This window comes from Canis lupus, chromosome 2 (assembly GCF_011100685.1).
Source record: "Canis lupus familiaris isolate Mischka breed German Shepherd chromosome 2, alternate assembly UU_Cfam_GSD_1.0, whole genome shotgun sequence".
In the NCBI taxonomy this organism is placed as follows: domain Eukaryota; kingdom Metazoa; phylum Chordata; class Mammalia; order Carnivora; family Canidae; genus Canis; species Canis lupus.
In genome coordinates this window covers 84149198-84162782 of record NC_049223.1, presented here as the reverse complement: position 1 = coordinate 84162782, position 13585 = coordinate 84149198, and the positions used below count along the sequence as shown (strand labels likewise).

The 13585-nt window shown below is 62.7% G+C and overlaps 1 protein-coding gene across 1 annotated transcript in view; it reads left to right on the top strand.

The window, feature by feature from the left end:
* The first annotated feature begins 10201 nt into the window (after window positions 1–10201).
* The window catches only part of DISP3 (dispatched RND transporter family member 3), a 29039-nt gene continuing 25655 nt past the window's right edge, over window positions 10202–13585 (top strand). The window contains exons 1-2 of the mRNA XM_038532028.1: window positions 10202–11261; window positions 12480–12699. Coding sequence (XP_038387956.1) covers window positions 10202–11261; window positions 12480–12699 — 1280 coding nt within the window. The remainder of the gene's footprint in view (window positions 11262–12479; window positions 12700–13585) is intronic.

Sequence of the window (13585 nt, the reverse complement as noted above, 5' to 3'; positions counted from 1 at the left end):
GCAGGCGTTCTAAGGGTCAGGGGAGCACACTTGGGTGCTCTTCCCAGTTTGAGGTCTTGGCGGCGGGGTGGGGGGGGTGGTAGGGAAGGCTCATCCCCACCCGACCGTCTGCCCGAGGCACCCCACACACGTGCTGGCACCTGGACAACGCGTCCTTTGCCAAACCTTGCTGATGGAGGAGTCGTGAATGCCAGCTGGAAGCCGCTCCTACCTTGGAGGAGAGCGTGGTGATCTTGTCTCTGGGGGAGGCCGCTTCAGTGGGGCTGAGATGGGCAAAGCGTTTGGCGGACGGGTGCTCCTGGGATGTTGGGGTGGGGGGGCTGTGTCCCTGTCCTGCCTCCTTCTGGCCTTGGCACCGTCCCGAAGGATCTCTCGTGTTTTAGCTGGGAGAGCTCTGCAGGGCGACCACCCCGGTGGTGACGCTTCTACTAACAGCCGACGTATTCGGTGTTTACTACCTGCCAGGCACTAGGCTTGGAGCCTTATGGGGCATTACAGTTTCACCCTCACACCTGCCCTACGAGGGCGTCGCTATCATTATTCCATTTTAAGGATCAGCAGTGTGAAAGGCAGAGAGGAGAAGCAGCTTGCTGGTGAGCCGTGGAACGTGGGCCAGCTGGCCTCAGGGGCCGTAATCACAGCCACCATATGACGACCGGGTTGATCCGAGTCTCTGGGGATTGCAGCCGGAGTCCCTTAGGATCCTTCGGTAATCTGAGTAACGTGTCGTATGGGGCTGTGTCCCGGTTGGCAGGGCAGCACAGCTTGACCACTTGCTTCTTGACTGCCAGGCAGCCAAGTGGATCGTGTTGGGGTGTCCAGATGTGAGCAACATCTGGCAGGCTGGCAGGACTTGTCTGGCTTTCCTCCAGATGTTTCCCCTTTTCATCCCGTGTAGACACAGCTGGGACTTGGGTCCCCCTGGACATGCCTGCGTGTGTGAAATCCCTGGTTGAAAGGCGTTTGCTGGTTTTAGAGCATCATCCTGTGACTTCCCAAAGGCAGGGGGGTGGTTTCAGTCCCCGTCCGCCCTCCGGGCCCGAGACACATTAGGCGCTAACCTGGAAAGAAGCCAGGCTTTGGGACAGCAGCCGGAGAAGAGCCCCCTGGCCCGTCTGCAACCGGGGGAGCAGGAAGGAAGCTGCCTGGTGAGGGTTCCAGAGCCTCCTGGAGGAGAGGAGTTCAGGGTGCCGGCCACGTCACAGCACATCTTTATGGCAACTAGCAAGCGCCGAGGAGCGAGTGCGCTAAGACGATGAATGAATGGATTCGCGGGCGAGTGAGTGAATGGCGAATGCAGCGTTGCTAAGTGGACGTCGATGGCCAGGGCCTTGATTGGACAGAGCCTGGCCCCAAGTACTGGCAAAGGGAAGGGACCTGACCGTGCCCCCTGGGCGCCCTTGACCCTTGCCCTCCCGCTGCACACCCCACCCCACCCCGCTCTGCAGGACCCTCTGGTCACTGAGCAACTCTGGCCCCTGGCCATCGGGACCGGGGGCTGCAAAGCTGCTGGAGGTGGCCGCCCCAGCACCTGGGACGTGCAGCGCTCCCCACCTTCCCAGTTGCTCCCCGAGCCCTAGGCCGCCCCGCTTTCTTGCTTCTGTGTCCTGGCCCTTTGGGGATTTTCCCAAACGACAGCTGGGAGGTGTGTCTGAAAGCTCCCGGAGTCCAGCCCTCCCGTTTGACAAAGTGCAAACTGAGACCCAGGAAGGAGGGCTTAGCCCGAGATCGCAGGCAAATAGGAGCCAGAGCCCCGTTATCGTGGAAGGATTTGGGGGACGCTGCCCCACAGAGCAGGGCAGGGGTGGGCAGAAAGGGGCTGAGGTTCTTGAGCCCCGGAAACTTCACTGGGGTCTCTCCTGGCCTCCGGGGCTGGGAGCAGCGGTGAGTTCCTGGGGCGCCGACTCTCCCAAGCCTCCCAGGGGAAAGGCAGCAGAGCGGAGGGGTGAGGTCCGCTCCTCGCCGGGCCCTGGCCCTGACTGCCCGGCTCCCACCCTCAAGTCCTGCGTCTCTGGGCAGGTGTGTCGTCGCGGAGCGTGGGCCGAGCCCGCGTGCCCGCCCGTGTGTGCAGGGGTGCGGCCCCCCCCCACAGCCCGGTGCCCCCCTGGACGCCCCAGCTGACACACGCTCGTCCATCCATAGCGCCCCGTCCCCCTTCCCTGCAGGGCGGCCGCAAGCCCGGGGGGAGACGGGGAGGCCGCGGGTCAGGAAGGAGGGCCCCGCAGCTCGCAGCGTTTCAAACACGGAGGACTCCGAGGAAATGTGGTGCGGTGACGAGAGTGGCAAGCTGATCAGAGATCTGGTTCAAATAATCCCTTCGCTTCTTTTAGCCTCCGTTTTCTTGTTTGCAAATTAGAAATAATCCCTAAGATTTGAAAACCCCATGGAAATGACGGACAGGCTGTAAGTTGCTGCAGAGACGCGAGATCGTTCGGTCCCCCCGGAGGGCAGGGGCAGGGGGTGGCTCTGGCCTGGGACACGGGGGCCTGGGGACGCGAGGGCATCTCCTTGCTGGGTGCTCTCATCCGGCTCTCACCCTTGGCCCCCGGCGAGCCCCGCAGCAGGGGCTGGGGCAGCCCCAAGGGCTCAGAGGGGACAGTGGCCCTGAGCTTTCTCCCTTTTTTCCAGGCAGTCAGGCTGGGGCACAGCCTTCCCAGTCGCAGTGGCCTCTCTGGCCTTGAGCCCTTTGCATTATGTGCTTTGTGTCGTTCAGCTTCCAGTTTTCCTCCAAGCTTATCTGCTGTGCCGTGAGGTCAAGAAGGCTCTTACTATGTCCCTGCACCCACAGATGTGGTCTGGGCGTGCTGCGGGGAGGGTTAGGGCCTCCAAAGCCACCCCCAGACCTAAGGACCCTAAGCACATTGCTTAGCTGGTGTCATTGCAGGCCCCTCCCTGCATGTCCCCGAGCCCCCAGTTACACAACAGCTCCCAAATAGGGTGAAAGGGAGCCCTTTCCCCGTCCTTTGTCTCCTTGTCTCGGGCAGAGGCTGAGAATCCGAAGGGAGAAGGTTTGAGGGCGTCTCGCCCCAGAGAGGGGAGCACCGTTCAGGGGTATTAAGTGACTTGCTCTGAGTCACACAGCAGGTTGGCGGTGGCCGGGGGCGGTGCATCCCTACGCCCAGCCCCGGGGGCCGCTGCTTCTGCCCCAGATGGGGACCCCCTGCTTCCGCCTCCTTCCTCGTGCTGAGCTCTGAGCCGCGGGGACAGCCGGCTGCAGCCAGGGATGGCAGGGAAATTGTTTTACATTTTTGTTAATCAGGCCTCAGAGGAAGAGAAGGACCCCAAGCTCATCATCCACGAAGGAATCCAATTTGGCTTTTATGGCCTTGGTTATTGGTCGTATTTTGTGGGGATCTTTTTATTTTTCATTAACCCAGTGGTCTGGGGGCTGAGGAGCCGACTGGCTGCGGGGCCCAGGGGGTCCTCCGGGCTCACGCTGAAGTCCAGACAGCGGCCAGGACGTGGGAGACAGTGGGAGGGGGACAGGTTGGCCGAGGCATGTAGTGAGGGATTTCAGGAAACTTCCGGCCCTTCAGGCAAGGGGCGCCTGGGGCCTGGCTGTATTTTATGGGCTCTGTGTTACCGGTTTTATTAAGCTTTCGTTGCCTTTTCTTTAGAGATGCTGAGGCTGCTTGAGGGGCTCGGGGAGCAGGACTCGTGGGTCTGGGATATGGGGCCTGAGCTCCGAGACAGCGAGGGGGGGTGGGGGGAGGGCAAGAGGGGGCCACCCGGGGCGGCTTTCCTCCGGCCAGTGGAGCACAGAGGCTCTGGGCTCTGACATCGGCTGCAGGGGCCGGACCCCAGCCCCACCCTCCCGGAGCTGAGGCTGGATCCGCGGTGGCCTAGTGCCCGGTGCCTGGTGCCACAAAGCACCAACCCCTCCCGCACGGCAAGCCCTAGGCCTTCAGGCGTCTTTCGCTGCTCGTTGAAGAGCAGGTTGGCCGATGTGGGCAGCCCGCGTCCCTCTCTCTGACTGACGTCCCGTGCCGGGCCCGGATGCCATCACTCCTTCGCTCCCCGCGGCTGGAGGAGTGAGCCCTGGCCAGAGATCCGGGAGGCCGAGTCCATCCCGGGACCGGGGAGGGGTGCGGCAAGCCTGCAGGGGGGCAGGTGTGGGCCCTGGGGTGGGGGAGGCCGCAGCCTAGAGCCCCCGCTGGGAGAAGTCACTGGGGACTGGGGAGGGTGACCGGGCGGCAGGGTCTTTCAGAGAATCCTGGGCCGCTTGCAACAGAATCAGCTGCGGAGCAGGTGTGATTCCTGGGGCTCCAGGAATGTGCAGATTCCTGGGGCTCCCCCTTGTCCCCCGCCGCCCCCCCAGAGTCTGATTGACCGGATCTGGTGGTTTTAACGAGTGCACCTGCCGATGGACCCGTCGTGGAGGTGAAGGCCAAGGTGGTAGAGAATACGCGTGGGCTGTGGCCAGCCTAGGGCCCTGCCCGTGTCAGGGGCAGATTTGGGGGTCTCCGGGCCTCTGAAGTTCATCGTGATCGTACCTGCAGCTGTGACTCAGCAAGCATGGTGTCACCATTGCCATTTTACAGAGGAGGACACCGCAACTCCAGGCCCCCGCCAGTGGCAGAGCCGCGGTTTGAAGCCAGGTTTCTCCGACTGCAAAGTCCGTGCTTAGCCCCCCAGCCCCCGGGCCCGGCCCTGTGTCTCGGTACCCCACATCCTTCAGCGCGGGGCACGAGAACCCGGGGCGGGGAGCCGGCCGGGCCCTGGCGCGCGCCGGTACTGGAGTCCCCGGTGATGTATTGACCAGAGCAAAGCTTATTTGCCGGATGTGTACTGCGCCGCCGGGCTGCCAAGCCGGGGCCTAGTTTCCTCACCAGCTGTCAGCCCGGGGAGGCCAGCTGTCCTTCACGCGCTCCGTCCCCGCAGCCCGCAGCCCGCAGCCCGCCCCGCTCTGCAAAACCAGGACTCCCCGGGGCTGGGGCAGGGAGGATGGGAGATTTGGGGTCTTCTGGCTGAGGGAGGGGCTCGGACGAGCCCCAGGAGCCACCTAACCACACCCCTCCCTCCGCGGGTTTGGAGGGCATTGCTCATCTCATTGGAGATGCTGGGTAAGGCTCCGGGGTTTTGGAGAGAAGACTGTAGGAAGCCCCCGCGTCCCTAACACGGCTCTTGGGCTGAGAGGGGGTGACTGGTGTCAGAGGGGCCTAGGCGCCAGGGGGCGGGGGGCAGGCACCTGGCTGGGGCACCTGGGGGGTGGCGGTCTCTCAGATGATGGGACATTGGGACTCAGGAGGGCCCTCCCCTCCCTTCCCCACTGCGGATGAGCTGCCTTCGCCAAAGGACCAGACCCAGGGGCAGGGAGCAGACGACACAGGTCCCCTCCTCGGCGCCGGGGGAAGCGGGACTGGATCTCTTTTCCAGCTTGCACCCAAATCTCCCAGCTGAAGGGTAGGAGAACCCGAGCCCCCGAGACGCCCCCAAGGACTGGCTGCCCCGGGGAGGCAAGACGCCCCGAGCCGGGAAGAAAAAGCTGATTAGCTCCTAATTGCCATTAAGTTATATATACATATACGTATTTCAAGTCGAATCTGCATGTCTAATGTGATCTTTTTTATTACATTTTAATAGTCTGGCTGGGATAAGGGGATGAAGGAAGGCTTCTGTCGCCTACGATGGGGAGGAGGGACACGGTCACCGGGGCTGCAGGCGGAGCCATGGGCTGGAGGGCAGTGGGGGGGGCGCTTGGAGGATCTTGGCGGCGCCGTCGCCTCCCATCAAAGCCCCACTCCGTCCGCCTGGCCTGGACTTGAAGAACGCTTCTTTCCCTAGACCTTAAAAATTGCTTTCCTGTTTGGCTTTTTTGGGGGCACCTGTGTGGTTTGTCCTGGGGACTGCCACCCGCCCCCCGAATTGGGCGATGGAGCGGATGGAGCCACAGTCCTGGCTCTGCCCCTGAAATAAGAGCTGCAGAACGTCCCCTCCCTTGGCCGGGCCTCGGTTTCCCCAGCTGGAGGATGAAATAGTGGGGCTGGCTGTGCCCTGGGGTCCCCCCTCTGTTCGTCTCGGGGGACCCGGGGGTTTCCAGAGCCAGTCACTCACTGGGCGTTTGCCGGTCCTTCTGCTGTCTCGCCAGGGTCTGTCCTGCTGCGGCTCGGCCTCCCCCTCCTCGTGTTCTCTCCTTAGTGGACGCAACCCTCCTCCCAGGCCCGCGATAGGATCTCCTCCTCAAAGAGTTGAAGGCTGTTGGCAAAATCCCGTCCACACACATACGTACACATTCTATTTTTAAACAACAATTCTCATTCTAAAACTAAGGCTGCACCTAGGTGATTGCAGAAAAATTGGAAATCAAGAAGTATAAAAAAGAAAATAGAAATCACCCGTAATCCTCCCAGATGGAGATAAACCAGTGTAAATGGTTGTTTGTTTGTTTTTTAATACATATACATGTGGATTTTTTGTTGTTGTTGTTATAGGATTGAGATCATGCTTCAAATGTGGCTTTGGGTTGCCCGCGCGCCGTCCTTAAAGCTGAGCCAGGCTCCTCCTTCCCAGGCCCCGAGGGGCTGCTGTTCCGCGGCAGGCGGCTGCCTGCTGGCTTTTCCCAGGAGAAGGGAGAGCTTGTTTTTGTTTCGTGGACGGGTGTCCAGCTTGGCTCCTGGGCTCCCGGAGGCCCAGAGTTGATCTCTGGCCACGTCTGTGAGTGTGAGTGTGTGTGCGTGTGCGTGTGACAGAGGCAGAGCGGGGCAGGCGGACGGCGTAGTTGTTAGAAGCACCCCCGGGCCCACCCTACTGGGAGGCCGGGGACCCCAATGGAAATCGGCTCATGACGGGCGCCGTGGACGTGTCCTTTCCACGGAGCAGCTGGAGCTCCTCGCGAAGATAATCAATTCCCGCGGCTTGAGAAAGGAGAATCCATGTGCAGTTTGCTGCCCCAGCTGGGGAGGGCCCGGGAGGTGGGTGGTTGCCCACTGAGGCGTCGCTGTCAGCCCCCACCCGGGGGCCGGCCTCCCTGGGCGCCGGAGGGCCTCAGACCTCACCCACCCTCGTTGGCCTGCAGACCGGGGCTCCTGTCTGCTCTCTGGGTGGGGGATGGCCCCACCAGGAGGACCCGGGTCTTCACCACCCCAATCCTGGAGGATGGAGACAGGGCCCGGGACGGGAGGGACATGCCCAGGGCCACACAGGACGTTGGGGGGCTGAGCCAGGCCAAGCCCTTTGCCCACTGGTCTGGTGTCACTTCTCACGTGGCAGCTTCTCTTTTCAGGGGGGACTGAGAAGGTGGGGTGGGGCCGGGAGGGAGCATGATAGACACGGAATGCACCCCATCCACTTCCTGCATGTCCATTTCGTGCCCTTTAAGATCCTCCCCGTCCCCACCCCGGGCACAAATAGCCCGACTCCCAGCCATGTGGTCGTATTGTTTGGCGACTCTCCTCCGTCCAGGAGGAAGTTCTCTCCAACGTCTAGCTCAGATTCTCCCGAGATTCCTTTGCCTTCCTCCATGCGACATGTGCTAAGCGCCCGTCACCCTGCCCCACCAGGTACTTTAGGCCACAGGAACCCAGCAGCGAACCTAACAGCGAAGTCCCTGCTCTCGCGGAGCCCAGGCCCACCCAGCTGGGGGGCTCTCACCGGGAGGCAGAATGGCTGTGCCCAATTTTCTGGTCGCTTAAATCCAGCAAATGTCGTCTGCGGGGCCTGGGGTCACAGGTAGGGGACAGGGCTCCATCGCAAGTGTTTCAGGGACCGTTCCTGTGTAAGCAGTCACCCCCAAACTTCGTGAGGAATGGCAACCAGTGCATTATGCTCGTGGAGCTGTGGGCCAGGGGTCCAGGACGGGGTGGCTTGGCTCTCCTGGCACCTGGGTCTCAGCTGGGAAGGCCTGAGGGCTCGGGTGACTCCTCGACCGGAGGGGTCTTTGCTCACACGTCCGGTGGTTGCCGCTGTCGGCAGGAGCTCCTGCCGTGGTGACTCGGCTTCCTCCCAGCACAGCAGCAGGGTTCCAAGGACAAAGTGTCCCAAGGCAGCCAGGGGGAAGCTGCCTCCTGTCCCTTGGCCTCATCTCGGAGCACCCTTGCTGCTGCGGTCACAACACCCCACCCCGGCCCCCAGACACAAGGGGACGGAGGGCAGACGTCACCGCTGGATGGGGAAGCCCAGTCATCCCGTGAGAAGAGCACACGAGATGAGGGATGCTGCTGTGATCACGGCAGCAAGTTCAATGGGCCACGTGGGTCTCACAGGAGGTGGCTGGGGGCTGGGGTCACCCCCTGTGGATGTCATCCAGCCCCCTCTGTGAGGGGTACCGTGAGCCCCATTCTGCAGGTGGGACAGCTGAGGCTCGTAAGCCTGCTGTAAGCCACACAGCTGGGGTCTGCAGCCAGCTCTGCCTCCACGGCCACAGACCACAGACCCGGACGCCTGGGGAAGAGTGGCTGAGAGGATCCCACACCACTCAGAGAGTGCGGCTGTGACCCAGAATCCTGGCCTCAGACCCCCCCCACTCATACATCAACACATTGTAAACTGTACACCCCGAAAAGCTGGAGACAGGGCACATGGACCCCAGAAAAAAGGCGAAAGTGGCGTCGGCATCCTCCTCCCCAGGCTGGGAGTGGGGCCGCGGTTCCCACCGGCCCCACCTGCACAGGACCCCCTCATGCCGCCCTCTGGATGCGGGGTGAGGCCGAGCTCAGGAGTTTCTGCGGGTGCAGACTGGGCCCCGCAGCATCCCCGTGGCAGGCGTGCTTGGGGCAGGCAAGTGCACTTTGGCTGTCCCATCACAGGCATCTTGCATATTCGGGGAGCAGTCCCCGCCCCCTCGGGGCCTCTCTCCCTTTCACGTCTTCTGCTTTGCCCTCCTTGTTCCCCCACCCACCCACCCGCCTGCCCCACTCTGTGCCTCTGTCCCTTTGCTTTCCTATTTGCATCGCTGTCTGCCCACCGCCACCCAATTCCACCCTCCCCGCTGGCTCCTCTTTCCAACGGTCTCTGTCTCTCATCTCCCCTTGCCTGTCTCTCTGTCTCTGCTTCCCTCCTTCCCCTCACCCTCTCTTCCTCACTTTCTTTGGGCTGTCGGCAGCCCCCTCTCTTCCTGGACAGACCGTCTAATTGAAATGGAGCACTCTAGAGAATGTTAATAGGAAAGGCAGCATTAATTAGCCAGCTCTGGCATAATTAGCTTCCTCTTCTCAATGCCTGGCGTCTAACTGGATAATGGGTCTCTCTCCGTCCAAACAGAGGACAGGAGGGACAAGGGGGACAGGCCATGCCCGGGGATGCTGGAAGGCCTCCTGCCTTCGGGCCACCCTGCTGGAGTCCTCAGGCTGCCCAGCCTGCCCTCTCCTGCCAGGCCCTCCTGCTGCTTGTGCCCAAGTCTTGGGGAGACAGATGCCCGGCCCCTGCTCATGCCCAAAGGTCTGATGTTGCTGGAGCTGAATGTTAAGTGGCCCGAGCCTGACAAACAGTGGCTGCAGCTGCGGCGTCCCAAAGAGGGGGTGGGGAGCCATCGAGAGTTCTTGAGGAGAGCTGTGACAGGCAGCCAGCTCGGGCACAGCCCCATGGGCCCTGGCTGAGCACGTTACAGCTCCCAGAGGGGAGCAAAGAAATCTGTGTAAGTGACAGATAATAACATGCTACACAGACTGCAGAGCGCTTCCCCCTCTGACCCCCGCCGTCGTGGGAGGCGGGAAGGGCCACCTCTATTGTATACACAAAGACTCTGAGGTTCGGAGAACATGCCGGCGTCCACACTACCGAGACCCAAACTCGGGTCCATCTGACTCCAAAGATCCTGTTCTTTCCCCTCTACCCTGGTAACTTCCGCAAGGTACTTCGGCGTTGGTTCAATAAGAGAGGTTACGGTGGAGTGAGAGACGCCTCATGTTGGCCCGGAGTTCTAAAATCCGAGCGTGAAGCCAGAGTTGGGACATCCTGCGTGGCCCACGATTTCCGTCATACGTGACGTCCCCTTCCGTGGGGAGGACCTGTGTCTTCCGTTCGCACCTGGGCTGTGATTGCTCCCTTTTCTGTGACCTTGAAAGCCAAGACCTAGCTGCGGGAGGTGATGGGCAAATAAACATTTTTTTTTTCTTTGTCTCGTGCCCCAGAGATTAAGTGCAGTGGAGGTGAATGTGTGCTGGATGCAATTCCGTGGTAGTGTTTGTGGGCGGTGGGTACCGGGGCGGGCACCATCCTCTCCCTCCCTGCAGCCTGCTGACCCCCTCTCCCTCTCCTGTAGGCTATGGACCCGGAGGATGACCCCTTGCTGCAAGACGTGTGGCTAGAAGAGGAGCAGGAGGAGGAGGAGGCGGCGGGCGAGGCCTCCGGGAGGGCCCCGCGGGCAGGGCCGCGCGCCGAGCCCGCGGGGCAGTGTTGCTGGCGGCGCTGGGCCTGGCCTTCTGGGCCGCCGGCCTCGGGCTTCTGGAGCACCCTGGGCTGGGCCTTCACCAACCCGTGCTGCGCGGGGCTGGTGCTCTTCCTGGGCTGCAGCATCCCCATGGCGCTGTCGGCCTTCATGTTCCTCTACTACCCGCCGCTGGACATCGACATCTCCTACAACGCCTTCGAGATCCGCAACCACGAGGCCTCCCAGCGCTTCGACGCCCTGGCGCTGGCGCTCAAGTCCCAGTTCGGGTCCTGGGGGCGCAACCGGCGCGACCTGGCCGACTTCACCTCCGAGACGCTGCAGCGCCTCATCTCGGAGCAGCTGCAGCTGCTGCACCTGGGCAACCGCTCTCGGCCGGCGACCCGGTCCCCGCGCGCTGCCCCCGGGGGCGACCCCGGCCACGAGCCACCTGCCGGGCGCGGGGGGCGTGTTCGGCGCGAGGCCCCGCCCCCGCGGGACCAGGCAGCCAACCAGGGCGAAGGCCCGCTGAATCGGCGGCCCGAGGGGGGGCGGTGCCGACGCAGCGCCCCGCCCCCCGCCGCGGCCGCGGCCAATCAGAGCCGGGCCCGCCGAGGGGCCTCGCGCTGGGACTACTCGCGCTCGTACGTGAGCGCCAACACGCAGACGCATGCGCACTGGCGCATCGAGCTCATCTTCCTGGCGCGCGGCGACGCGGAGCGCAACATCTTCACGAGCGAGCGGCTGGTCACCATCCACGAGGTTGAGCGCAAGATCATGGACCACCCGGGCTTCCGCGAGTTCTGCTGGAAGCCCCACGAGGTGCTCAAGGACCTGCCGCTGGGCTCCTACTCCTACTGCTCCCCGCCCAGCTCGCTCATGACCTACTTCTTCCCCACCGAGAGAGGCGGCAAGATCTACTACGACGGCATGGGCCAGGACCTGGCGGACATCCGCGGTGAGCGGGGGCGGGGCCTGCGGGGGGCGGGGCCTGGGTGGGCGGGGCCTGGGGGCCCCCTGGAGGCCGGGAGGAGGGCCAGGACCTGGCGGACATCCGCGGTGAGCGGGGGCGGGGCCTGGCGGGGGCGGGGCCTGGGGGCCCCCTGGAGGCCGGGAGGAGGGCCAGGACCTGGCGGACATCCGCGGTGAGCGGGGGGCGGGGCCTGGGTGGGCGGGGCCTGCGGGCCTCCTGGAGGCCAGGAGGAGGGCCAGGACCTGGCGGACATCCGCGGTGAGCGGGGGCGGGGCCTGGGTGGGCGGGGCCTGGCGGGCCCCCTGGAGGCCGGAAGAAGGGCCAGGACCTGGCGGACATCCGCGGGGGGCGGGGGCGGGGCCTGCGGGGGGCGGGGCCTGGGTGGGCGGGGCCTGGCGGGCCCCCTGGAGGCCGGGAGAAGGGCCAGGACCTGGCGGACATCCGCGGGGGGCGGGGCCTGCAGGGAGCGGGGCCTCCTGGAGGCTGGTAAGAGGTGAAACCTGGCCTGGATCTCACCGCTGGAGGATGCGGTGGGACTGGGCTGTGCGGGCCGAGCCAGGAGGTGACCTGACCCGGAGGTGGTAGGTCCAAGGGCTGGGGCGAGAGGGGCTCCGGGGGGACAGGAGGGAGGTCTGGGCGCACACCCGGGTTGGGGGCGGTGGGGGTTAGAGAAAGCATGGAGTGGGGGCTCGGGCGTGAGGCTGGTTAGCGGGAAGCCCGGGTGCGGTGACGGATGGGGCATCGCTCAGAGAAGATGCGGCCGACTGGGGTGGAGGGGGACCAGCGTGGGGTTGGGTCGAGGCAGTTTGGAAGATGAGACTTGAAGGAGGCTAGAGAATGGGTGCAGGGCGGGGTGCGGGGGCTTGGGTGTGACTCCTAAGGGACCCGTGGACAGGGTTCTAGGCAGAGGGGGACCGGAACGGGAAGGTGGAGCTTTAGGACTGCAACGACTGAGCCTTGGAATTAGGTGAAGCTCGCATGCAAATAAAACGTGAATTTATCAGGAGCTGCCTGAGCAGGTCTGGGGGCTGCTGCCTCCCGGGCAGTGAGTTCTTTAAACCCTCACCCTGTCCCATTAGGGACAGTTGGAGGCAGCCTGAGGAGGAGTTTCCTCCATCGTGAGAAAGGAGTCGGGCAGGGTGACGTTGATGGAGGGCTGGGGGAAGCTGCCCCTCTGAGCTCCTGGGGCCCCCACCCCTGCAGGCTCCCTGGAGCTGGCCATGACTCACCCCGAGTTCTACTGGTATGTGGACGAGGGCCTCTCCGCAGAAAACCTCAAGAGCTCCCTCCTGCGCAGCGAGATCCTGTTTGGAGCACCCCTGCCCAACTACTACTCGGTGGACGATCGCTGGGAGGAGCAGCGGGCCAAGTTTCAGAGCTTTGTGGTCACCTATGTGGCCATGCTGGCCAAGCAGTCTACTAGGTAGGAGGTCCAGCTGCACCCCGTGTGTGTTTGCCCCTGTGCATACCAGGAAGGGGCTGTGCTAGGGTAAGAGATTATCTTCCAGGTGCTGCTTTCTCCTAAACCCCAGATCACCTACCCTCAAACTTCTCCCTAGGAAATCTTTCTGCCTGAATCAGGGGCAGAGCCAGACGCGTCCTCACCGTCACCGTGACAGCTGAAAGGCTCCATTTCTTGATCAGTGCTAGTGGATAGTGAACATGACCATTTTGGCGGAGGCAGGAAATCCTATAGCTCTTGCCCCTGCAGGTGTGGGGGTGTTGATGATTTTTCTCCTGAGACGGTGCTACAGGGTTTTCTGGAAAGAGTATTGCCCAGGGAGTATTGGCCTCTCTGCCTCTACTACCCAGGGAGATAGTTGGCAAGTCAGTCTACTTCTCTGGGCTACTTGTAAAATGGGGATGGTGAGTCCTGTTACCCTTCTGGAGGCATCAGGAGGAGCTGAGCCAAGAGATGTGAAGGTGCTCCCAGGCCATGGGCACCTCGGTTGTCCTCCAAACCTTGGGGTGTGTGTCTAACAATACAACTAGCCCCTTCCTCACCCAGAAAGGGTGAGATCGTTTGTCCGTCCTGATGGACAGTAACTGGAGTGACTCTCAGTCCCCTGCCCTGAGGAGGCCAGACCCAGGAGGAATCATTCTGCTTGGAATGCCCTTGCCCCTTCCATCACTCATCCATTACACTGACAATTACCGTGAAATCAGAGCCAACAGTGATGCAGGTACAAGCCCCTCGTACACAGCGTCTCATGTAATCTTCACACCGACCCAGTGAGGTAGATGCTACTATGGTTACCTCCGTTTTACAGCTGAGGAAATTGAGGCACAGCACAATTCAGTCAGTTGTC